Source organism: Lissotriton vulgaris, chromosome 9 (genome assembly GCF_964263255.1).
Source record: "Lissotriton vulgaris chromosome 9, aLisVul1.2, whole genome shotgun sequence".
Taxonomy (NCBI): domain Eukaryota; kingdom Metazoa; phylum Chordata; class Amphibia; order Caudata; family Salamandridae; genus Lissotriton; species Lissotriton vulgaris.
This window is the reverse complement of record NC_141697.1, coordinates 1145028474-1145054965: the sequence shown is the minus strand read 5'-3', so window position 1 is coordinate 1145054965 and position 26492 is coordinate 1145028474. Positions and strand designations below refer to the sequence as shown.

The 26492-nt window shown below is 41.5% G+C and overlaps 1 protein-coding gene across 1 annotated transcript in view; it reads right to left on the bottom strand.

The window, feature by feature from the left end:
- Positions 1-26492, bottom strand: part of LOC147692933 (inter-alpha-trypsin inhibitor heavy chain H3-like) — a 395157-nt gene that overhangs the window by 4419 nt on the left and 364246 nt on the right. Inside the window, exons 20-21 of the mRNA XM_086939194.1 lie at positions 14132-14304; positions 3383-3494 (exon numbers count right to left, since the gene is read on the bottom strand). Of these exons, the coding sequence (XP_086795320.1) occupies positions 3383-3494; positions 14132-14304 (285 nt within the window). The remainder of the gene's footprint in view (positions 1-3382; positions 3495-14131; positions 14305-26492) is intronic.

Below are 26492 nucleotides of genomic sequence, written 5' to 3'. Positions count from 1 at the left end.
CAACAAAAACATGCAAGTTTTTAAAAATTCTGAGCTACTCAGTTTTTTTTTTTAACTGACTTGCATTGAACTGCTTCTGATATCATTTTGAGACACCTATCTAACAAGGTTTTTAGGGTGTCCTAATTTTGCACTAAAGTTTCTATTTTTATTCTTCATGTATCCGACATTCTCTTTTTCATATGAAAGTACTATGCACCAGGGTTGTCAGTGGTTTGTGGGAAAGGTGATGGTGTGGCCATCCCTCTGCCATACACGATAGAGATATTGGAAGTCTCCCAAACATAGAGAGAATTCCTGCTCACCTTAGGTCATGACATCCCCTTAGCAGTTCATTTGGGGAAGAATTAGACTTGGAACAGGGTGGTTAACCATTTGTAATGGCCCAATATGTATGCTAAAGTGAATGGGGTTTTGCAGCTCCTGTGCCACCTGTCAGGCCAGTGGCAAGACGGATGGCAAGCCAAAGTCTCCCTTGATACCACTGACAGTATTGAGAGGGTGGGGATAGCCATTGTTTGTCCCCTAGAACCACCAACTTCATCAGAGAACAAGTACACCTTGGTGGTAGTTGACCATGCCACAAGATACCCTGAAGAAACACCCCTCAGAACAGTCACTGGTCCTGTGGTGGCTAGGGCCCAATTAGAGTGTATTCACTAGAATGGGTTTCCCAAAGGAGGTGGTTTCAGTTAAGGACACGCATTTCACATTTAGGTATCTGAAGGCGATGTGGGAAGAAAGTGGTATTACCCACAAGTTCACCATCCCCTATAATCTCCAGACTAATTGTCTGATCGAAAGGTTCAATAACACAATGAAGGGCATGATCAATGGTTTGTCTGAAAAATTCAGGAGGAGTTTTGGACCTCTTCCTTCCATGCCTACTGTTTGCCTACAGGGAGGTCCCACAAAAGGGGTTGCCTTAGCCCCTTTGAATTGTTGTTTGTGCACACTGTAAGAAGGCCATTGTGCCTGGTGAAAGAATCCTGCAAAAACCCTCTCAAGGATGCCAAGGACAATGTGTTGGATTATGTACTAGGCCTGAGATCTCCCATGCCAGAGTACATGTACAAAGCAAAGAGGAGACCGGAGGCCCACCAGGTGCTCATCAGTCACTGGTATGACCAAAAGGCTGCCATGCCTGAATACAGAAACTTGGTGTGGGTGTTAGAGTGGCTACAGTGTTTTTGAAAAAAATCCAGCCAGATAAACTAGTGACCATCATATATACGAGATGAGTAGAAAACCTTTAGGGATTAGCCCTTGCACATTAGACGAATAATACATTTGCTTATGAAGAGGTCTACAGAGCACTTCAACTTAGTAAGAGGGCTGACATCTCTTCCTTCCTACTTGAGTAAAGGTGTCAATTGAGAACCCTTCCATGACCTGGTTAGCTGTGATCCACAGCCAAGTGTCTTTTACATAAAGCTTGTTGTACAGCACAATGGGCTATATTACAGTACAATGGTCCCCTCGGGTATCTTTCAAAAGCAATAGTTATACAATGCAAAATGCATCATTCATGCACAATTTATGCATATGAAATAAAACAAAATGTGTCACTAATACATCATAATTATTATATTAACTGATCAGGCTGGATGCAGAAAAACATTTCAAGTGAAAAGGCTGTATTGCCAAATGGTTGGAAGTGTCCAAAGGGGAGCTAAGTTGGTTACCAACTGTTGGAAATGCACAAGAAGGCTTTTATGATAAACACTTTGGCAACTCTTCAAGAACTGCATTTTGTAGTTCGTATTGTAGTGTAACAAAACATACTACAAAATGCTATTCACAAATGTATGTGCAGAGTTTCTGCCTGCAGAAATTTCAGCCCCAACTGCATTGATCATACATGTAGATATACATTTTAGGAGTAAATGTAGGTATGCCACAGTGGAGTGGCTGGAAAATGGGAAATACCACTAATAGGAAGGGGAATAGGGCGGAATAAGGAGGGACTCGAGAGGGGTTTAATGAGGGCATCAACCCACCCACAAATGAGTATGTCTATAGCTATTCACAAACTACACTTCAATTCTCACTACAGCCAGAGAGGTACCTAAAACTGAAGTAAAGCACTCCAGATTTTCCATTAAAAATTGCTAACTACAGTTCAAAAATTAAAACAAATAGATTAATAATACTCTCAGCTACAATTAATAAGTACTAATGTATAGTACATTAATTTAAAGAATAAACATTTACTACAACTAAATCATGTTCTTAACTTAGATATTCTGGTCCACAATATTTTTTAGTGGCAACCTCTTTTTTATATGATATTCAGGTTACAGGATATTTGAAATCAAAATGTTGACTTTCACCCAATATTCATTACTCAGGTCATTCTGCAACCCCATGAGACTGGACATTTCCTGACTTTTGGACTATTGGTACATAGGCCGTATCACAAAATTAAAGCAGGTCATGAAAAGTCAGTGCACAACTGCAACCACTAGGTGCAACCTGTATCTTTTTATATTTGTATACCTATCTACCTGGTGGATGCGGAGTCCTATGGGTGGAACCTGCTTTGTGATGGTATTGGGTGACTTTGGGCTGAATGTCGTTTATAAAAACAAGGATTTCACAGCCTATTTTATAATGCTCATCTGCTTTCATCCTTACTAACCTGCCCGTCACTGTCAGCTTAAGTATGACCATTCTAGCCCCTGAGGCTGAGATTGTCCTTTTGTTGAATGTGATTTGCTAAAAGTCGTTAGTGCATATGATTCTCAGTATGGGAATGGTTTTAAAGTGCTCGAGCTCTTGGGGTCCGTTTCTGATGTGGTATTAGGTGTGAGAGAGGTGAATAATAAATAGAAAAATCCATAAAATCAAGAGACATGCTAAAGACATTATATGATTAATTAAAAACACCATACAGGTTGGAGCTGGTACTGTAAATTGTTGAATGAACCACCACCCATACTGTGCTCTCTATAGATCAGCACTGAAAATTGTGATGGCAAATGATGGGGAAACCTTTCTGCCAATAATCCAGAGGATGATGAGATTGTTGCAATGCCTACTATACACCATGGCTTAAATTAGCAGCAAGTAGGTGATAGAAGGTAAAGTTAAGATTGCCTTTCACCCAGTGTTAATTCCCAGGCATTGCAATGTTTTCAAAGATCTGACATTGTTTTCTTCATTAATGCAGTTACTAAAATATACAACCTTTTGGCAGTGAGCTCACGCAAATAAAAAAATGACTAATTTGCACAAAATAATTAATTGATAGGAAACCAGCTCTGATGCATGCTCCAGTAACCAAAAGGCAAGATTAATTGCATGTTATGCAAATCTGAGATAACCATTCGAAAGGAAGCTATTTGACCCTGTGAGACAAATACCAGAGGATTTGATATACCTTGTTACTGTAAGCTTGTGCTTCTTCACAATCATTGTAGCATCGGGTTTCTGTGGGTTGGAGGTTTGATGCAGGTCAAACACCTCAAAGTCGACACCATGGAAAAATTGACCTTGTGGAAAAAAATATATATATTGAGGTCCCATGCAAACACATATTGCTGTTTTTGTTGCCAAATATTAGAAATTACCATATCATAACTCATGTTTGGAGACACCGAAAGGGACTAGACTGCTAAATCTATAGTGTGCCTGCATGTTCTCAAGTCATAGATAGATAATCAACCTCTCTGACTTATCATGATATGACACTCACTTAAACGAATTTCAGAATGGATCAGCAGTTTCTCTTTTAAATACATGAGCTTCATTGGGGGTCTCAATTTTAGAGGTGTATATTTTAAGATGCGTGCACACTCGCTAATCCACGACTTGAAATCATGATGTTAAACTGGCAGTTTTAGATGCATTTTAAGGCAGCATAAACAAAAGATAGACATCATCCACATAGTAAAAGTTTTTTACAAAGGGAACATATCAGCTCAATAAGTGGCCCTTGTTACATGTTAAGAAAGGATTGCAAAGAAGGGAGACCCACAAGAGACTCCCTGTAATGATGGCTGCCTCTGTAATTAAAATAGAGGTGTAATGTTCTGAAAGCAAACAATCCAAGTTATACCAGTCCAAGGATCCCAGTCAGATAGACTCATTTAAGATGGGATGCTTGGACAATGGAGCAATGATTATCAGTAGATGTATTGAAATCAAGGCTCAAGCACATTTCCATCAACGTTCCACTGTAGAACATGCTAGTGGTGATCATGGGTGTTACATTCTTAAGTGAGCTGAACCCAGCTTAGACATGATTTCAGGTTTCATTTGCTTCACTTTGTGGCTGGAATTGATAAATGTCCATCACAAGACATTAATAGTGAGTCGGAATGAGTTCAACAGCTGGACACATCTGCTGTATTTATGCCAAGTCTCTTCAGGAGCAGAGTAGCAGTTATAGTCTTTAAAGCACTGTAAGAAACTCCTTAAACATGAAGATATTGATATGTTTTAGTATCATAAATATAGTGGGTAAGAACAGCTAATGCCTTGTAGATTAACAAATCATGATACCCTTTGTTAAAAAAGAACTTTTGATTTTAAAAAGCAGCATATTGGACAGAGTTAGGAATAAAGCAGTCTAGATGAGGCTCAGAGTTGGTTACTTTTATAAAATGTTAACATCCCAGTCCCAAGGATTTAGGCTATTGAAACACTGTAAATAGTATAGTATCACAGACAAACGGAATCACATGTAATTTAAAGACTAACCTCCTTGTAAATTCTCTTTTGTTTTTGAAAAATTGTGCACTTCGGTTATGAAGGATCACAATGGAGACACTCACAGTTCCTGTTATCATCTAGAATTCTTGAAACGCCTTTTGAGGAGATTAGAGGCATTCATTTTGTTTAATAAAAACATATTTTCTCTATCCTGGAAAGGTGATTGTGAAGGTTTTCATGGTAAACAAAAACGGTCATCACCTCCGATGCAATGTATTATGCCATCTATGCTCTAAGTGAACATTCATTATCATTTTAAAACAATTATTTATTTATTTATTTATTTATAACACTTATATAGCGCAGCTGTCACCTTTCAGGTATCCTGGCGCTGTAACAGTATAGCTCCTGAGATGGAGAGCAGTGGGGACAACAGATAAGTAAAGCCAAAGTTTAACGTTTAGGGAAAGAGCCAGGTTTTAATCCGCTTTCTGAAAGGGAAGAGTTCAGTGATTTGGCGAATGTAGAGGGGTAGGCTGTTCCAAAGTTTAGCGGCAGCAACTCTGAAGGATCTTCCCCCCGTCCTGACCTTGTAGAATCTTGGTATTGAGACAAGACAGGCTGTGGAGGTGCGGAGGGCTCTGGTTGGGATGTACCACGTGAACATGGATCGCAGGGGTTTGGGCCCAACTCCGTGTAATGCCTTAAATACAAGACAGAGTGATTTAAAAGCCACTCGCTGCCTCATAGGAAGCCAGTGCAGCTCGGCCAAAGCCGCAGTGGCCGAGGATCTCCTTGACCAGCCAAGGGCTAGTTTGGCAGCGGCAGATTGAGCTCTTTGGAGTCGGTCAAGCAATACAACTGGAGCCTCTAACAGCATCGCGTTGCAATAGTCAAGGCGACTAAGAATAGTACACCTGACTATTAGCGCCCGGGCTTGTAAGGGGAGAAGTGGCATGATCTTGCGTAGGGAGCGCAGGAGGGCCGAGCAGGTGGACACTGTTTTCGCAACCTGAGTTTCCATGCTGAGTTTGTCGTTCATCATGACACCCAGATTGCGAACGGTGGTAACCGGTTGAGGCTTTACCGGGGCTTCAGGGGGCCAGAAATCGGCTGGGAATAAGCGAGGGATCCGACTTCCGGCACAGTACAGAACCTCGGTTTTAGAGGAGTTGAATTGCAGGGAATTTTTGTGCAACCAACCAGCTGTGTCTCTCAGACAGTTGTGAAATGATTCCAGGGGGATTGATTCTTCCCCCTCCCAAGAGAGAATAAACTGAGTATCATCAGCATAGTTTATGGCTTTTAGATTATGGGATTTTATTAGCGTAATCAAAGGTTTGAGGTAGACATTGAATAAAATAGGGCTGATAGACGAGCCCTGGGGCAATGAACAAAGGGAGACTATTTCATAGTTACAACGTCTTGTTTAATATGTCTTAATGTAGTGGAAACAGTACATATTGATTGACTCCCCTGCAGCTAGCGAGCTGATCAGAAAAGGATTCACGTTCCATGGGATTGGGTGGGCAAATGCTTAAAACAAATCCAACTGTTCATGAACTAGTTATTCTCTTAAATGTCAGGTCATCTGTTTGTTGCTGTAATGTTTCTAGAGTTCAGCTGCTCATTGCAGATGAAAAATAGATCCAGCATCCTCCCATTTGTTTATTAAAAAGAGTTTCAAAATCATCTTGCTAAATGGAAACTCAAGACTAAGGAGTGGCCAACCAAGTTTTGTCTGTTACTTGGCTGGCTAAGCTACTAAGAATTTAGGTCAGTCAGCTAATATATTTAAATCTTCCAGGAAAGTTAGAAGTTAAAATTCAGTGGACAACAGACCATATGTTTCTGCCTAAGAATTGTTGAATAATGAGTTGATAAGTCCCTTAAATGCTTATCAAGCATACCTGCATATTGGGTGAAACAATGAATGGTTGTTTGTTCAAAGTAAAACTTTGACCTTCACTTCCTGCCAGTCATGCAGTTATGTAGTAATAATGGAAATCTCCTAGATGCATCATTGGATATAAATTGCCTACATCCACAACTAGATGGCGCAAAACTAATCTCTATAGGTAAAACCTTTGGGTAAGTCGAGTCATTTGTGTCATTGCTGATGCTTTAAATTAATGTCTATAATTCGAAAATTATGGCTGTGGTGATTCAAACAACACTGAACAGGATTGATGACATATTGAAGAGTTATTGCAAGTTTGATTACATTTTGTTTTAATTACTTGGGCATCCGAACTTTTCAGGAATTTGACATGGTTGCTTCACATGAAGGAGGACATTTATTATGCACATCAGGTAAAAGAAAATTGTTTTGTATTTTAATTCATACTAGTTGAGAGTATAAGCCACAGAGGGGAAAGCCAAATATATTACAGTAATAAATGTCCAGCAAATTGATAGCCGCAGAAGATAATTAATTTTTAGTATTAGTTCTTAACTTACTTGACGCTTCTGATATTCTCTCATCTATGCCAGATATTTGGACATTTTATGATAAGGACAGGGCATTCATTGGCAATGATTAGAAAATGTCTGTTATAGTTCACTCTATTAGTAGTTTGGCACGACTGTGGGTCAAATAGACTTACATGGTAAGTACAAGCTGAGGATTTAAAGATTGGTTTGAATGTCTAAATATGATTTTCAAAATTCTCATGTGCAAAGAAAGCAAAAATTTAGTAGCCAAAATCTTATGATGAAAGGGAATTTCATGTTCCTTCCTATCGCTTACTCATAATTTAATGAGCGGATATGCAAACACATTTAAAGATTATTAGACAACTGGAGTGATTAGGACCATTGCCAGATTTAGTTTTATGAAAATCCTTCTGACCACCACAACACACAGATGGGAACAAACACTTCAGCTTTATTGGTTATGATTATATGATTAATTGTTGCTTAAATTTGAACAAAATATATTAATGCTAATTTGATTTCTGGCAGATTCTAATACTAACCTCATTGAAGACATTGGAAGAGAAAGTTCTCCCCTGTCATATTCCATAATGAAATTATTACAAAAGATCAATGTTTGCGTTGATGTAGAATATTTGTTGGATCAACAGTGACTATTTGCTTGTGTTGGTGCATTATTGTTTACACTTCGGTGCCAATGTATTTTGCATGTTAATTATTTATAGGTTTCCCAGTCATGTGGTCAATATTCATGTAAATTAAGAGAAAAAGTGTATACTTAGGTAGCGAAGTCCCACATGTATTCATTTGTTAAATACGAATACTTGTCTTTCTACCTGAAAGTTAATTACTTGTTGATATATTAGAATAGACTTCTCCAAAGAGTAGCTTGTGAGTTATTGGTAGCTTTCCAAATACCAGTACGTAGCTCTCCTGTGTGCAGCCAATCCTACTAAATTAGAAGATGTGCCTGGTTGAATTGATATATGTATACCAAAATTTAGAGTGTGTATCCAAGAAGAAAATAAATGTGTGTATTTTCAGAACACATAAGCTGATGTTTGGAGAAACATAGCTGAAATTCTCAAATATATTAAAAGCTGATATTTGAGTGATAAGTCAAATGGTGTTGGTGAGCTGTCTTACAGATATTATTACCTTAGTGCCATGGGCATGTCAGCAATTGCTGTTCAGTATTATTATACTCGTGTGGGCATTCCCAATTAGCAACAACTCTTATTTTTAAATAACTGCTGGCAGTGCAATCTTACAAATGGTGGCCACTAATATTATCTTTTCAAATGAGGTCACTGTTACAACACTACTAATAGTAGTTCAGGGTGACTTTAACTGAGCATATATAAATAGTAATAGAGAATGGGTTGAAGGCCAAATAGTTTATCACTTGTAATGTGGAACTCTCAACTTAACTCCGGTACATGTTTCCTAAAGATATTAAAGTGAATTACTGTGTACAATAACGGACATTAAGATTTCCCATTTTACAAACATAATTTGGACAAGCGTGCACATTTTATGAAAGAAACAGCTTATTAAATAGGACTTCTAGTGAGCAGCCACCAAACAAAATCAACACTTAAACAACAGAATGTCTGATGCGTAAACTATGGAAATATATCAGTGCAGCGTAGAGGTACCTACCCTTTACACGCCACAAAAAACTAAAATATGACTGATACCTGACGCATAAAATAAACGTGCAACTTTACACAAATCCAGCATGTCTTTATGATTCTGACACACGTTACACTTGATACTGCTGATACAGAGAATCTCTACTTAGGAATTTAGGATCTCATTATGATGGCGGGCGGACATTAGTCTGCCCGCCATCATAACAGTGATAGGACCGCCCGCCAGATGTGCGGCGGTCCCTCCAGTGCAATTAGGAAGCACCCGCCATACTGACGGGTGCATCCTGGACTTTCAAGGTTGTGGGCAGTGCTGCTGGCTGCAGTACCGTCCGCAATGTTGAAAGTGCTGGCACTGCATTTCCCTGCACCCTGTGGCAGGCACTACGTGGTGCCTGCCACTTGGTGCATGGAAATGCATTGGGGTACAATGGGCAGTGCAGCAACATCCCCTTCAAACAAGGGGGGCCCTCAACGGGCCCCCAAACACAATCCCCACCAGCCTTTCAATGGCTGCATTGCAGCCATGGGTAGGTCTCTCCAATACCCACATCCTAATATGGCGGGCGGTGCCAGCTAGGCACCGCCACCATATTAGTGGCCCCTCTCCGCCCGCCAGGGAATTGTTACGATTGCCACCGGTGGAAAAGCAGCAGACGGACTTTGCGTCCGCCGCGATACCCACCGCCATCCTAATACGGCAGTGGGTAAATCTCCTTGTGATGGCGGAACGATCGCCCTTGCCGGCACGGCAGTGGCGATCATTCCGCCATCGTAATGAGTCCCTTAGTTCTCACATTGAATGTTTCACTAATGTTGAGATAAATGTATTTGATGACTAACATAGGATTATTGTATTACTTAAAGATGTCTCTAAATAAAAGAGTTAGCTAATAAAGCAACTGACATGTTTTTTATGATTTCTATATTTATAAAGTTTTATAAAGCGCGAGCAAGATCCTGAAGGATATCAGAGCACTTTACAATAAGTTGAAAGAGGGGACAAAAGGAAATATACACAGCAGCTGTGAAAGAAAAAAAAATGCTAAAACAGTAAACAAGGGTACACATATACGGTAGAATATTATGCAGAAGAGACGATCCATGGCTGTGAGTTGTGCGATGGAGCTAGAGCCCAAGAGACAGCCGCCTTATGTGTGCCTCCACCCCTGATGGTAAGAATTTGCTCATTAAGAATCTTTTGGCTTCCATTTTGAAAGTCGTCGTCGAGGAGAGTCTGTGTACATCCGGAGGAAGAGATTTCCATATTTTAGGGGCAGCACCAGAGAAGGCTCGGTGACAAATTCTCTTTTTGCTAAGGACGATCGGTTTCAGGAGGAGAGTAGAGGCGCTTCTCAATGACCTCACCCCACAGGATAATTCAAGTGTTTGCGCTAGATACGTGGGAGTATTGTAGTGAAGGGCTTTGTGCATCAGGATTGCAATCTTTAGCTGGATTTGTGTTTCAAAGGGTAGCCAGTTGAGAGATTTAAGGACTGGGGATATGTGCTCATTACGTTTGGAGCCTGTAATCAGTCTTGCTGCAGAGTTCAGCAAGGCCCTAAGTGGAGCCAAGGCGTGTTTAGGAAGGCCACAGAGAGTTGCGCTGCCATAGTCTAGCCTTGGTAAGACAAGAGATTGTACCACCTGCTTGAAATCCTTTTGTGGCAGGAAGGGTTTGATCTTTCTGAGTGTCCTCATCAAGTGGTTCACTCCCTTACAGACATTGCTGATATGAGTCTAACTAAAATGACTCATACAAATAACGCATAATATACATGAGACATTTGGACTGTGTATTTCACTGTTAAACCATCCCCTTCATTTCACTGCTGAAGCTTTTACCCTTGATACATAAATGTGTGCAATTTCTTCCGTATAACTACTAGAAATATTGTTTTTGACTCTAAATGATTCTTATATGTGTAGGAAGTTAGTATAGGTTGAACCATAACATTTCATCAATGTATGCATTTATGTTACATGTATGTAGTTCCCAAGTATACATTCTGTCATGTAATATCTTTGCTTGCTACATGATTTACATAATGTGGATTAAAGTGCTAAAGAAATATTATATATGTATAAGTTTAAAGGTGCACACTTTTATTAAATGTACATTATAGATGTGGACCCAGCGGTACGACCAATTTTTTCAGTTGCAACAGGGTTTCAGCCCCTTTGAGACCGCATAATAGGTCAGACCAATGTACTAACCCTATTTTGCAAGTCGCTAATCAATGAGCAACTTGCAAAATAGGGTCAGCAACTCACTAATAGGAAGGGGCCTGCTAAGGGCGTCCTTTCCTAATAGCGACTCTACGACCCATGTATGAATGTTTTGCAACCGCAATTGCGGTTGTAAAACACTTGCAGTTTACCACCCTTCTCAGAAGGGTAGTAAATCATTTGCAAACGGGAATGGGTCCCCAGGGGACCCCTTCCCCTTTGGGAATGGATGAGCAAATTTTTTTAAGGGCAGGCAGTGGTCCCAGGGACCACTGCCTGCCCTTAAAAAATTAAACTGACAAGTTTAATTTTATTTTTTAAATGCATCCCATTTTCCTTTGAGGAAAACTAGCTGCATTTAAACAAAATGCTTTATTTAAAAGCAGTCCCAGACATGGTGGTCTGCTGACCCCAGCAGGCCACCATCCCTGTGAGTGATAGCCATTACCAATGGGGTCGCAAATTGTGACAGCCTCATTAATATTCATTAGGCATGCACTTTGCGACCCTATTGGGAATCACAAACACTGTGTCAGACACTGTTGTACATTGGATTTTGCGACTCGCAAATTGCGACTTGCAATTTGTCACAATTGCGAGTTGCAAATTCCAAAGGTCATAGTTCTGGCCCTTGATGTCTTAAGTGAGCTGTTTTAAATTAAAAGCCTGAATGTTGGTCCCATGAGAGCCCACTGTGTTTCTATATTGATACTGACTTGCTTTCTTTGCAGGTGTTCCCATCGACTGTTGGTTGAAAGAGTTATATTTCTTGTAACCAACGATGGATAAATGTCTGGGGGCCCGATTCACAGAACTAACTTAAGACAAAATCCTAAACTTACTACTTTTGGTATTCACAGAAGTTAGGATTTTGTCTTAAGTTTGTCTTAAGACAGACTTAAGACTGACTTAAGTTAGGATTTTGTCTTAAGTCTGTCTTAAATGAATGAATGTGGGTTTTATAGAGCGCGTAGTAACCCGGAAGTATCCCAGCGCTAAAACCAAGACAGCTGATTCAGTGGGGTGGCCAGGGCAGAAAAGGGGATCAGGGGAAGAGGTGGGTTTTCAATAGTTTTCTGAAGCGGAGATGACAGGGTTCACTCCTAAGTTTGAGAAGTAGGGCGTTCCACAGTTTAGCCGTGTTCACCGAGAATCGCCGACCTCCTGTGCGTGCCTTTTTCACTCTGTGCACTGTGATAAGGTGTTCTTAAGACAAACTTAAGACAAAATCCTAACTTTTGTGAATACCAAAAGTAGTAAGTTTAGGATTTTGTCTTAAGTTAGTTCTGTGAATCGGGCCCTGGAATGTATTCAGTGGGGGACCGAGATGATGTTCCCATGTTCAGTGTGTGAATTTCCTACGATGTTTCTTCATACTACCATGTGCAACTATACAGACTTTTTAAACACATACAATGGATTTCTATTGACGACGTACCCGAAGGGGAGTTGACAATTAACTTTTTGAATTATAACTCATCAGTTGCCCTGGACAGAGCACGCAGATGATTGTGGACTTCTTTGCAGCCCGCATGCTGAACTCCTTTGCTGCCATTTTTCTTCAGATTCTAAGCAGAATCTTCCTCTTAACTCCGACCTGAGATATTTTCCTATTTTCCCACAATTCCCACATTTCATAGCCTCTTAAAAACATTTCCCATGTCACATTAAGTGTGGTTTAGACCCTTATTTTCTGACACATTAAAAACTCTTGTCGAGCTTCTACAATGGTATTGCTAAAACTTCTTGTACTCTTATGCCTGATACCTATTGTCTTTTTCAGATTTGTAATATGAGCAGGTATGTGTCATAGTTAGTATTAGAGGGATTCAAATTGCTAATGCCTAAGAACGAACAAGCTAGATTGTATTTCAAGTATAAGATCTTGATGTTGTTGTTTTGCTTTGGAGCTACAGATCCGCTTGTTTGCCCAATTCTTGTTTTCTTAAATTATTTTAGGAGGTTAGACCTTCCTGTTACCATACTGTATCTATACTGTATAATTTTAATAGTGATCTATCTGAATTTAATTACTAATTTATAATAAACTCCCTAGTACTTGGCTACCGATCCTTGGTCCTCATTGTGTAGGCAAACTGGTTGCACTATTAATTGAATTTGATCAGACAATTCATGTTAGCCCACCTTACCCTCAGTGCAAGGGAGAAAAATCCTCAGATAAAGATTGGACCCAGCATTATGAGATTAAACATGCTTGTTCAATATCAGTAATCATTCCAAAACAAAATTACTGCATTAAACAAAGGATAGAAAAGACTCCTAATATTAACACTTGACTATTGCAATTCCCACCTAGTGGGCCTGCCCAATCATTCAGTACATACATTTCCGTTAATATAAAATGCAACTGCCTGAAATCTTTTAGGAATAATAAGAAGTGAATAAACATCCACTTATTCTTTCAGCTGCCCAGGCTACTAGTTCTCCAGAGATGTCTTATTGGCATCTGGTTCTTACATGGTCACCATATTGTAATTCGACTCTCCAATGTAGTCCTTAAGATTAAAGTCTTAATCTATGATCAAAGCAGCAAAACAAAAAAGAGCCAAACATGGAGAACCATCGTAGACAGCTCTGATGGCTGAAGCATGGTTGCCAATCCTATCTCCCTTTGTGCCCAAGCAAGTTATGAAAGCTTTGGATAGGGGCTACAATCTCATCTGTACAATAAATGACAGATTTCTGCTGTTTCCATTTTTCTCTTTTCTCCTTTTTGGTACATAGGTTTGCAAAGCAGAGGAACACCTCTTTTTGGGGCTTAAGTGTGCTGAGAAAATGTTGTATTCATAGAACCCTATCATATGCTCAAGAGAGTTACCAGAATTGCACCTACTTTTTAAATTATGCAATTCCCATCAGCTCTGATATGTGCTGGGTAGCCCAAGTAGGGTAGAAACCAATATTTTCAGGGTATATCACCAACTGAAGGAAAACCCTTTATAGGAGGATAAAACATGTCTACATAATCATTTGGTTAGAATGCCCTTCATCTTCCACTGGAAATAAAACCTAGGTTCTCTGTGCATGATCACAGTACACTGAATATTGTACATTGTGTACTATTATCCGAATCCTGCAGATGTCTACACCTATGAAAATCATAATAAGAGTTACAGCTAAATAGAGAATGTTCTAACCTAGTAATCCATGTGTTTTCTCAGAAAGCATATGACCATCCACCGTGTAGAAGCCAAGGAAGTCTCGGTGTAGAGGATGCTTCTTCCAAACTTGATGCAAGAGAATAACAAAAGTTGCTCCGTCTGCTGCAAACAACCTCACTTCCTTCTCCTTGGTAATAACAATAGTCACACTGGGGGGCGAAAAAGACATATTCATAAATAATAAGCTTCAAAGATTAAATTCAGTACAATTCCTATTTTTATTGCAGGTTTGCATTGGCCCTTTGCCCAGAATAGTGATATTTCCTTAGCACATGGATAGGCATGTGGTATAGCACAAAACTGGCACTGGACTAATTGCTGGAATCACACCTGTCCTTAATCCTGGAATGTCTCAAGAGAATTGGATATTACAATATAACGCATGCCTAATTCACAACTCCATTCCTTCCTTAGTAGAGGGTCCAGTGCAGAACTGGAATTAGGGCTTGATTTAGAACTGGGTTACTCGATATCTTGTCTTCTGAAAAATAAATACCATATAATGTAATGGGATTTATATATCGGCAGATGGGATATCCATCACCGATGTGATGGTGTAACCTGTACGCTGTGTTCTAAATCAGGCACTTAGTCTTATTTAGTTCTACCAATCTATCAACTCCAAAAAACACAAAATCTAATGGTCATTGGAACACCATCCTTTTGGCTATTCTAGAAATCAGAAGCTCAGGAAAAACTGGTTGTCACATTAGCATTCTACTACACACTGTCCTAAGTAAATGGCTGACTAGGGCCCAGTGACAAAGCATCCCTCCGTCTTTACGTATGCCTGCCTAAAACACGGCAGGATATTGAGCTCAAATGACCTATTACTCTTTGAAAACAACAAAAGACACATTTGAATGGCGGATTGTTAATTCTGCACTTCACAGTAGTTTCAAATTTAGTATAGATCCTGCTGACAAGTGATGCCTCTGTGGTTCAGATCCTAAATGAAGCAAGGAGTGGGTGTGCACCAGGTAATGAAGTCCAAAGAATCAGTATAAAGTTTCAAGGAAGTCTTTATTTCCGAGTCCGGCCCGTGATCAAAGATCTATAATCTATACACAAAACACTCAAGAAGGGGGAACGGAGAGCGGTTTTGAAAAACTAGGTCCAGTGCCATTGCCCCGAAGAACTAACATGTAATCACTGATTGGTAACTGTTCCTAAAATAAAGGACCATAACCGACTTGGTTACGTATGACAAAGTAGTAAATGGAAAGGAAGGTAGTCTCTATATGTGGTTCCCAGTTGATCAAGGTGTGGGATTTTCTCCTTTAGAAATTAGTGCCCTCACAGACTCTTGCGAGTGTCATGCTTCATCATCGGGCGTACCTCCTCGTGGGGGTGGCACTGCTGTCCTCCACGGGCCCCGCAAGAGGGCTCTTTGTCAGAGCTCTTTTTAGGAGACGCCGCAGTTGTGAATGCAGGTGTGTGGGTCTAAAAAGGTCAGTGCAAGTGTGTTAAAATTACCCCACCGGTACCCTGAGGTCAATTTTTATTCGTAGGTACGGGAGGTAAGGATAACAGAATTATAAAGGGGAGTTCGAGCACCTCTAATAACAATTACCATAGAGGTCAGGGTATTACTTTGCTGCTCTCAGTGCCCGTGTGTGATTGTGAATGAGTGTGTTGGCCAACATGTTTCGTGCTGGGAAAGGTGTTTCGTGAGGTCTCATGCACTGGCCTTGTGATGGCTGTGCACGTCGTATTTTTAACGAGTGTGTAGTATAAAAAACACTTGTTTGTATCATGGTGGCCACCAGTGCTCGAATATGCAAAGTGTGCGCAAATGAGTGAGTCTTAAATACGACGGTTGGTTGCCGCGTTGACCCGGGCTGTCCATTACCAATTTAAGGTAGTGGGGCAAACTCTAAAATTAGGTGAGACATAATATCTAAAAAACACACACACTCATTCAGGACTCTCATGCTAATTACCCCTGGACATGCCTATTTCTGTTGTGTTGAAGCAGCTGAGTAATACTCACATTGAAGCCCCTTCATTCTGGCCCGTTACCTGCCCTGCCACTGGATAAATGCAGGATGAATACAAGGCGGCGTCCACCCGGTTTAGAATGCTGGCGGGCAGAAGTGACGGGGCTTCGAAGGAGGGGGGCATGTACTAAAAGAAACAGCTCTTGCTCGGTGATCGTTGGCAGACGGGGCTGAGTACGGCGGCCACATTGTAATGGTTTGTTTAATCACATAAACCACCTGTATCGTGTAATTGATGTTGCGTGTGTTTGTAATGATGGTCTAACACACAAACTAATGAATTGGCAATGTGGGTTGTGAGTATGATTATATTACCAAGTGCATTTCGGTCGCAATAGTAACAATTTGTTTTTCTTTGTATTTTTTATTCTGCTATGCAGACGGAGTGTATTACACTAGTTAAGTTCAACATTGAGGATTGTGTACATTTGAAAAGGGGACCAAGATTCTTTCCAATGATACCTGTCATAATCACTAAACCTCATTCACGAGGTTATAGATGGTATATGTATTTTTCTAGCTGTACTATGGCACACATTACGTTCATACTGGGGCATTCTGTGACATTCTATGACCTGTGGTAATTTTGTACAGGTGTCCCATCTTTACCCATATAAGCAGTGTATGTTAAAAGTTTGTAAACCCCAAACTGTGAAATACCCCATCCCATACCATGATGGAAGAAAGTACAGTGTGCTGTGGACGGGCTGTTTACTGGATGGTAGGGTGACCCTTACTAGCCGGTATGGGGATAGTCTCTCTTAGTGTGCTGGTGTTTTACTAGTTCCCTTCAGTATTTCAGGTCACAAGTTCCGCCCATGATATGTCATCATTTAATCACCGTGTTTCAATCGGAACACCCAGCGTTGTTCTTGACTGAACAGTGTAGTGCGACTCCAGTTGGGATTAGCTTTGATGATGGTCCATTTCAGGTTATTTGTAGAATGGTTCATCTCTAGGAAGTGATTCAGTAGCTTAGTGCTGGTCTTCTTGCACCGTATGGTGCTTTTGTGTTCCACTATGCGTAGTTTCACGGTTCTGGTTGTCATCCCAACGTATTGCTTAAGGCACGGACATGGGATTAGATATATGCAATTTTTTGTATTGCAGTTTGTATGTCGTTTTTGTACCCATGGTCTAGCCAGACCTCAGTCAATTTGTTTGGATACTTCAGTCAATGGACATACACGGCAGGTACCACATGGATGGTGACCCTCAACCGGTGGTAGTGCCCACAAGGTGGATTGAGTATTGATGGATAGTTTCGTTTGAATGAGGAGAGTGGGGTTGGTCCAGGATTAAATACTACTGTCTCCAAAATACCCCAGTTTTTCCTAATCCTTTTTTGGATTTTGTTGGAGTTGGGGGTGAACGTAGTTACACATGTAAGTGAATTGGTTCAGGGTTTCTCCTTGACTTCCAACAATGTCTCCCTGTGGTTGTTCCTGGCTCGTTTGTGTGCTTTCCGTATAGTGTTCTGGGGGTAGTTGCACACTGACAAATTGTGTGACAGATTGTTTTTCAAATTTGCAGATGGCATTGCAATTGCAGCGGAGCCGTAGAAATTGTCGCACTGGGAGATTGTCCCTGAGTGCCTTGGGATGGTGGCTCAGGTACATCAGGAGACTATTCCAGTCCTTGGGTTTTTAGTAGTTCATGGTTAGCAGGGTTCCTTCTTGTAGGATGATCCAGAAATGCAATGCTCTCTTTGGATATTGTCCCTGTAAATTTCAGAAAGGGGTCTAGGATGTTCAGCTATTCGCAAAATGTAATACATAGATCCCCATCTCCTCTCCAGAAGAGTAAAATGTCATCGATTATATCGTCGCTATACCATAATATTCTCTCTGTAGGGGTTGGTCTCGCACAAAATGAAATTGGCTTCAATGTTGGCCATGTACACACAGGCTAGACTCTGCGCAAACATACTCCCCATGCAGGTGCCTTGAATTTGATGATACAGTTGTTTCTTGAAAGCGAAGAATTTTTCTTTAAGAGAGAAATTCCTGCACCTTCATCAACTGGGAACCACATATAGAGACTACCTTCTCTTCCATTTTCTACTTTCTCTCATAAGTAACCAAGTTGGTTATGGTCCTTTGTTTTAGGAATAGTTACAAATCAGTGAATACATCTATATTCTATAAACAAAAGAAAAGTACTTGAGTAATGAAAATGTGAACGATGTGCAGGGTCGGTGCTCCAGGTATCAACACTGTCGCAATCAGGAATTCCCAGGGCCAATTATTGCCCTCTCCTTTGTTGGAATGTCTTCAGAATCGCTGAGTTGGACTCGGCTTCCTGAACAACCTACACTGCGCACATTGTACCTTTTGGAACGCCCCTTTGTGTACCAATAATTCATTATCGCGAGGAGACTCATCTTATTTGAGCCCTGATGAAGTTCTCCAAGTGAGAACAAAATGCGTTGGCTGAGTGTTATGTTCCCATTTCATGAGAATTATTTGATTGGGAATAAAGAATTCTTTGAAACTTTATACTGATGCTCTGGAATTCATTACCTGGCGCACGCTCACCCCTTGCTTTATTACTCTTTGAAAGTCGAGGTTCAAGGAAACATGCTTCTGGATCCTTCAACTTTAGAAAATATCTGTAATTGGGTCATCCAGTAACAATTAGTGAACAATAATTTAGTTCGGGCTGGACTGTTCCCATGAGGCACAGGGTCAGACTGATCTGCATGTGGCCATTTCTGAACTGGGGTGGCGTAGTGAGCTAATAAATAGTGATGGATTAAACCCAGATCAGTTGACTGGGAGTGAGTGCTTGCAATGTTTAACACTCTGTCCATTATCCTCTTTGGTTTTGCAATAATTCTAATACAACAGTAAATGATAGATTGCACAACTTGTAGCTATTGCTTACTTTACCGCATTTGGCAACACACCGAGGTCTGTCTTTACCTGAACATATGGTTCATTCTGTTTCCTCCGACCCAACATTTTACTGGGGATCAAAACTCTGTAGTTTGGGTGAATTGATATTTTGATTGCTGGCATGAACCTCTCCTATGGATAGAGGCCAAACAGGCCTTCCCTCGGCCAAAACTCAGGACTCTTGTTTTGTAACTATGAAAATTGTGCAATTCATCCATTTTTTGAGCTATGTTTTAGATGTGGTTTGCGGTGTTTGTAGCGGTACAGGGTGGGAAGTAAATTGATTTTAATTAATAATAATCAGTTGTTAATTATTAATTATTTATTTGATAACTAATTATGTAAATTGTGCAATTTGTTTCTTTTTTAAGTCATGTTTTAGGTATGGGTTGTGGGGTTTGCTGAGGTACAGGGTGGGAAGTAAATACATGTTAATTAATTAATAATTATTTAACATTTACTTGATAATTAATGATGCAGATTGTGTAATTATGATATTTTTAAAATATTGGGCCTTATTACGATGTCTGCGACCTTAGGTCAGCGGTTCCAACCTAAACTATCATGATGCGACCACCCATACGGTAGTCGAAAGCATCCATTTGTTAAGGGAAGCCTGTGCGGTGGGGGAAAGAGGCCAGCACAAGCTTCCATTGACAAATAGAGGCTTTGAAACACCCCTGCACCGTGTGGCAGGCACCACATGGTACCTGCCTCACAGTGCAGGGATGTTGAGGGGAGTACCATAGGTGCCCCCCAGCCCTGAGAGCAGAGGTCGCTGAGGGAAGGAGCCCTATTAGGGGCCCCCAAGACACTTTCCAATAGCAGTTCCATGTATGAAATGCCAACATGAAACTGCTGTCAGAATAATGCCTTTGAAAAACTTTGCTGAGTCGGAATTTGGCTATGTCTACCGCTCCATCAAAATACCTCACACTGCCAAGATTCAGAATGCTCCCTCTTTATCTTTACTGCCTCATTCTGAGCACAGGCCCTGCAATATGGTCCATTATGCTCTACTATTGTTAAGGTAAAAGCCACCAGGATAGAATTGTCTCACCTAATGTCCACATTGGAACCATAGGATCAACAGGAGGCTACATCATACCATAGAGATATAATCACTCTAATAGGTTATGAAAAAAGCAGGATCATAGGGTTCTTCCAGACCCAGCAACTACTTATAGGGCTGAAAATAGATCCCATTGGCACTTCACACAGATTACCTATCCCATGCATTTTCCTGCAGGCCCATCAGAAGGGATGAAGATGGGGCGGTACAGCAGGGTCATTTTTCCACAAATCATTAACTTTTTTAGGTTATATAGGTCCTGCTGCAACATTTGTCATAGATTTTAAGACAGGCATATCTTATTTCTCGTTTTAAAGGCAGCTAATATGGCTAATACCAAGAGATAGCGCTATATGATGGCTCTGTTGTGTTTTTCTGTCACGGCTGGACATTCTTTAGAACTTTTCCGTAAAATCCACTTTTTGCTAATCACTCTGATCTAAGCCGGCCGACAGCCTAGGATCTCATACAATATTCTGACCCTCCCAATGTCATGCAGCGAGCTTGGTGCCCCTGATTTTAAACTCTACGCTCCCAGCGTCCATGCTAGTTTTCTTCATTTCAGGCTCCACCCCACTCCGTTCCAGCCTCACTTTACGGTGGAGGCATACTTAGCCGCCGCTAACCACCGCCTTATCCGCTCCAGAAAAACTCCCACACGCCGAGATTGACACTGTTGAGACTTTACCCTGGGCCTGGGAAGGCCTCTGTAAATTTTCAGTCTCGGACACGCTCTCCGCAGATACAATGCCAATTCCTCACCATCTGGCCTTCCCTCCTTTTCAATCTTCTGGGATGGTTAAACACGCAATCCGCCTGGGACTTTCTAGGGTGTCCGATCTCTACCCGGGGAACACATTCTTTGCACCCTCTCCTGACCCTGGCCCTATGGATACTTTACTTTACTATCAGCTTAGAGCTGTCTGTAGGAAACTTCACCCATTGTTTCCCCAGCCTCCTCCCATGATGGCCACTCTCGTCGACCTCCTTTATACATGCACCTCCCCAAAGAATCTTGTCAATAAAATCTATGCTCTTACTCTTGCTGGGTCTTCCAACTCCACCGACCGGGCACGCGTTGCGTGGGGTGAGGATTTAGGCGTTGAAATTTCCCAAACTGACTGGCTGTACAGCTGCACTCAGATTAAACGTCTTTCCCCTAACTACCGTCTGCACCTTATTCACTTTAAATGTATACACAGGCTCTATCGGACCCCTGTCCAACTGCATATGATGGGGCTCATCCCGAACGACATATGTCTGCACTGCTCCGCGTCTGCTGCCGATTTCTTCCACCTTGCCTGGCTATGCCCCAAGGTCTCCACATACTGGCGTGAGGTGTGCACTGCTATCTCTGAGATTACCTCCTCATTGGTTCAACCTGATCCTCTGCTATGCCTGCTAGGCTTTGTTAAATTTTGCCCTGATAGCTCATGCAAATAGATCGGCATGCTAGTGGTCCTTGCGCGGAGTAGGGTCTCCATGTGTTGGGGTTGCAGCCTTGCACGTAAGGTGGCCCTCTGGCTGAAGGATGCATCGCGCTGCCAGACGCTCCTGTCTGAATTCTGGGACCGAATGCCAGCCAGATCCCTCCCGCTTGATATCTCGGGCCCGCTCTTGTCCTACCTATTGACTTATGACTCCCGGCGCCCTGCGTCCTCTTCCGAGCTCCCGCCATCTCTCCATCCGTGGCGGCCACCAGTGAAGGTCAATGAGCTGCCTCCCTTCTGTTTTCCATTCTCCCTTGCTCCCCCAACCTCTCTCCCTCCACGCTTTGTGCCTCTTTTGCGATTGCCTTCATTGTTCCAGTGCTCAAACTATGTTTTTGCCTCTGTTTTGTTATTAAGTGGTGCATGTATGGGGTAACATTCCGCTATGACCTATTGTATAAATGTGCATGTTGATCTGACATGGTGTGCTCTTGCCACAATGCTGTGCTAAATTTTCGAAAAAAGGTTTTGAAAAATTAAAAAAAAAAAATAGCTATGTGATATACAGTATTTTCCGGCGTAAAAGACGACTTTTTAACCCCTTAAAATGTTCTGGAAAGTCGGGGTCGTCTTATACGCTGGGTACCAAAATTGACGGTATGTTTTACATAGCGCGGACTTCACCCGAAGGTGTCAGACCGCTTCTCAATTCAAATGGGTGCCGCTTAGGGAACTCCAGCACAAGAACAAAGAACGTAGGCGGTCTTGAAAATAAATTACAGTTACGGTACAGGCTAATGAGCAGAGCAGAAGTACACAAGAACAAACGTTACATAGGCGATGGTGGCACTGTGCAACACGATATCAGCCCCTCGCCAGCCAGAGGAAACTCAAACACTGCGCAAGTTTTAAAAGCAAACAAATGGCGCCGTGAGCCCTACCTAGACTGCAGCTGCACATCCCCAGGCAGACGAGGCGCTCCTCCACATGTGCTTATCTCTCTCTCCTTCCGTAATTCTTACGCTCATCGGAAGGAGAGGAGCGTCAGTACCACATGATCTCCTCAGTCCATGGAGATAGAAAGGGGACTGTAGGATGTTAGGAAGTGGGGGTAGTCTTATACGGCGAGTATAGCACGAAACCTACATTTTGTCAAGAAAAGTAGGGGGTCGTCTTATACGCCGGAAAATACGGTAAATATAAAAATATAGGCAAGTATGCGCAAGGTAACTCTAAATTGTTAACAAGCAGGCAAAATAACTGCAATAGGTATTAGCGTGACACAGCTTTTTTTTTAATTTATTTTTTTAAAAGGGACTGTATATTTTTTTTTTAATTGAGAGAGAACACTACTGTTTGATGTACGAGCTTCCAACATTGGTGTATCTTGAAGTGTCTGGTAAGTCTAATATGTCTGCCTAACCTTTTGGGGATGCCTTTTCATTGAATTGCTTTAAAAAAGTGGGGTTATAAAATTTGCTGAATTTCCATTTGCTTAATACAATTTGCCATTAGCACAGCATTTTAGCTTAAAATGCATCCTCATCTCCATTTTGAAAACAAACACATATTTCCACAAAAAATGGGGCCTGGACCACAAATGTGGCTAACATTGGCGGTTTTTGTTCTGTTCCTTCATGTTCTTTGCATTTTGTCAAATGAACATGAATTTGTGCAATGTTGCGTATTGGCATATTTTCCGACATTTTTCATAACGGGGAAATGAAAAATACATGCAATTACCAACTATAACGTCATTGAAATCTATGATTTTTTCAGTGAATTTCAAAGGTTTTTTAAATGCGAATTTCTGACTATAACATACCAGTCGTGTTTCCAGAGTGGTGGAGAAAGGTGAGCATGGCCTCCGAAACACCTCTTAGCAATCCTACTGTGTGGGATTTACAGGAGGTAACAGGAGGAGTAGTTAGCCCCCAGTGTCAACCTTGGGGGCCAACTATTATTTTTATAACCAACAGTAAGTCCCACACAGCAGGATTGCTAACTTCTTATATCAGGCCCGCCCCCTCCCTGCACCACTGTGCCAACGTGCTCCCTAGCACGTTGTACGTTGGGGGATATGTCCCCTTCAATCGTGAGGGTCCCTGGGGGCCAACTAGCCTACCAGGTACCTCCAGTAAGCGGCACAGGGCTGCTTTGCAGAGAGGTGGTCCAAGGCCATGTCCCTTTTCACACCTCTCTGCAATGCACTGGCACTTACTGAAGGTAGCTGGTGGGTTAGTTGGACCCAAGAGACCCTCAGGATCCAAGGAAACTTAATCCCCCAACTTACAACGTGCCCCTTTGCACAGTGGTAAAGGGAGGGGGTGGGGCCTGATGTGATAAGTGTGCAAATGCACCCCGTGGCATGTTTAAAATACAGGGATTAACCCCCTTTGAATCCTGAGGGTCCTGGGGGCAACTGGCCCCCCAGGTACCTCCAGTAAGCACCACAGAGCTGCAGTGCAGAGAGGTGGTCCGAGGCCATGCACCTTTTTACACCCATATTTAGTGCCCCGGGGAGGTGGTGGTCCCCGAGGTTGCGGGGGGGGGGGCTTGAGCCCCCCACACAAGTTTTTTTTAAAGAGCCCCGGTGAGGTGGCGGTCCCCGGGACTGTGTGGGGGCCGCATGCCCCCGCAGCTGTTTCTGAAATCCCCGGGGAGATGGAGGTCCCCAGGGCAGCATGAGGGGGGGTCGGACCCCCCATTAATTTTTTTCACAGCCCCGGGGAAGTGGCCCACCCGGTGGCTTTTTGAAAGCAAAGAGCGGGAGTCCACGCTTCGTTTTATTTTTTATAATTTCAGCAGGATTCGTGATCCCATTGCCCCCTTTTATTGTTTTTTAACCTCTTTTTTTTCTGTTTTCTTGTGACTTGGTTCTACCGAGTCACAAGATGGCTGCCAACACTTCCTGGTTTGAAGTTTTGGCAGCCAATCAGAGTGAAGCTCGTGCCCAGGAGCGTTCGTGAACCCACCGCAGCCATAGATATCGAAACTTTCTTTTTCTAATTTCTCAGGAACTACTGTAGAGATTTACACCATTTAAAAAAGGACTCTTTCTGAACCAAGGGCTACCTTTTTGCCAAATTGTGGGTACTACCGTTCAGCAGTTCGCTTTGTCTAAAGTTTCCTATTGAGGACAGATCTCAAACCCATTCTTTTTCTAATTTCTCAGGAACTACTGAACGGATGAACACCATTTAAAATAAAGGTCGCTTTCTGGACCAAGACCTACATTTTTGCCAAATTTGGTTTAATTCAGTTCAGCTGTTCGGGCTGTAGCTTTGTCTAAAGTTTCCTATGGAAATGAACATGGGGAAAACGCGTTTGGGACCCCCCTTTTTTCTCGGCCCCCGTTTGATGAATCACCCCGAAACTTTCAAGACAGGAACTGACCAGAGCGCCCCACTAGTTTTGAATATTTTACGAAGATTTGTCAAATGATGCCAATGTTATTGGAAAAAGAAAAAACGCTTTTCGTATGGAAACTATGTCCTAACTATAACCACCTACTGTCAACCGCCAGTAGGTAATATGTATAAACATTTATATAAAATATATTTTATAAACACATTTTCCTAAAAATCCAACAACCCCTCAACCCCTCCCCACCCTAAAATTATCCTTCCACCCCAAAAACCCTACCCACCCTAAACCCTGAAAATACCCTGTCACCCCAAACCCCCTACCCACCCAAACCCTGAAATTACCCTTGCCACCTCAAAATCCCTACCCACCCTAAACCGGAACATTAATCTTGCCACCCCAATCCACCCCAATCCCCTAGTCACCCTAAACCCTAAAATTACCCATGCCACTCCAAAACCCATACCCACCCTAAACCCTAAAATTACCCCTGCCACCCCAAATCCCATACCCACCCTAACCCCTAAAATTGCCCTTTCCACCCAAAAACCTATGCCCACCGTAACACCTAAAATTACCCATGCCACCCCTATGTGTATATATAGAGATATACAGAAGTAGCATTTTACATACACACATTCTTTTTTTAGATATCACATTTAAGTTGTAGCACTATTTTCTATCTTTTATGCACTTGCACTTTTTAGACAGGACTTATAATATATAGATCTATGCATGGATATGATGTAAGGAGCGGCAAATTTCAATGTGCACACCCATAACAATGGTAACAATGGCAGCCAATCAGGGATATCACAATTAATCAATGAGTTGAGAGTAGTGTAACAATATGTGGGAAGGCTATTTATAAGGGATATGCAAAAGGCACAGTTTTTAACCAATGAGAAATGTGCAATGATATTAATCATAGATATATACACATTGTTAGTTAATTACACAACTAACATTATGGCATTAGACATGTCCATGCTCAATTGATGAAGGTTGATATCTGAGAGTGTCTCGAAGTAATTGACTTTATTGTGTTTTACCCCTTAAAAAGCTGGTTTTTAACAAATATTTTTTTTATGATAAATGAAATTGGTATTTTACCTAAATTATTCTAGAAATCAATGTTAATATTCTCATATTGGTTTTTAAATAGGTTAAAATCTTATTTATGGCAGCATGTTGCACATTGATTTTGCGATATTGCACTTAAGTGAAAAACAAGTCTAAAGTATGTTTTTTATGTCTATACAAACAGAATATCACGTGTGTTCACACTTGCACTTTAAATACAGCATGTCAATTCCCTAACGCGTCATGTGATCAAGGGCGAGTGAGCCCAAAACGCGTCATGATTGAAATGGTGGCTGAATAAAAACAAATAACTGCACGAAGTTGTGGCCTTGCCGTCCGTTTTTTCCCAGAGAAAGGGAAGTTCCAGGAGCGGCATAGCATGATATATTTATATATAATATGAAGGTATAAATATAGACTCCAATAAATAATTAATATGTAAAAAATACTAAAAAAACCTGTTAACTCCAAGAATAATAAATATGCTAT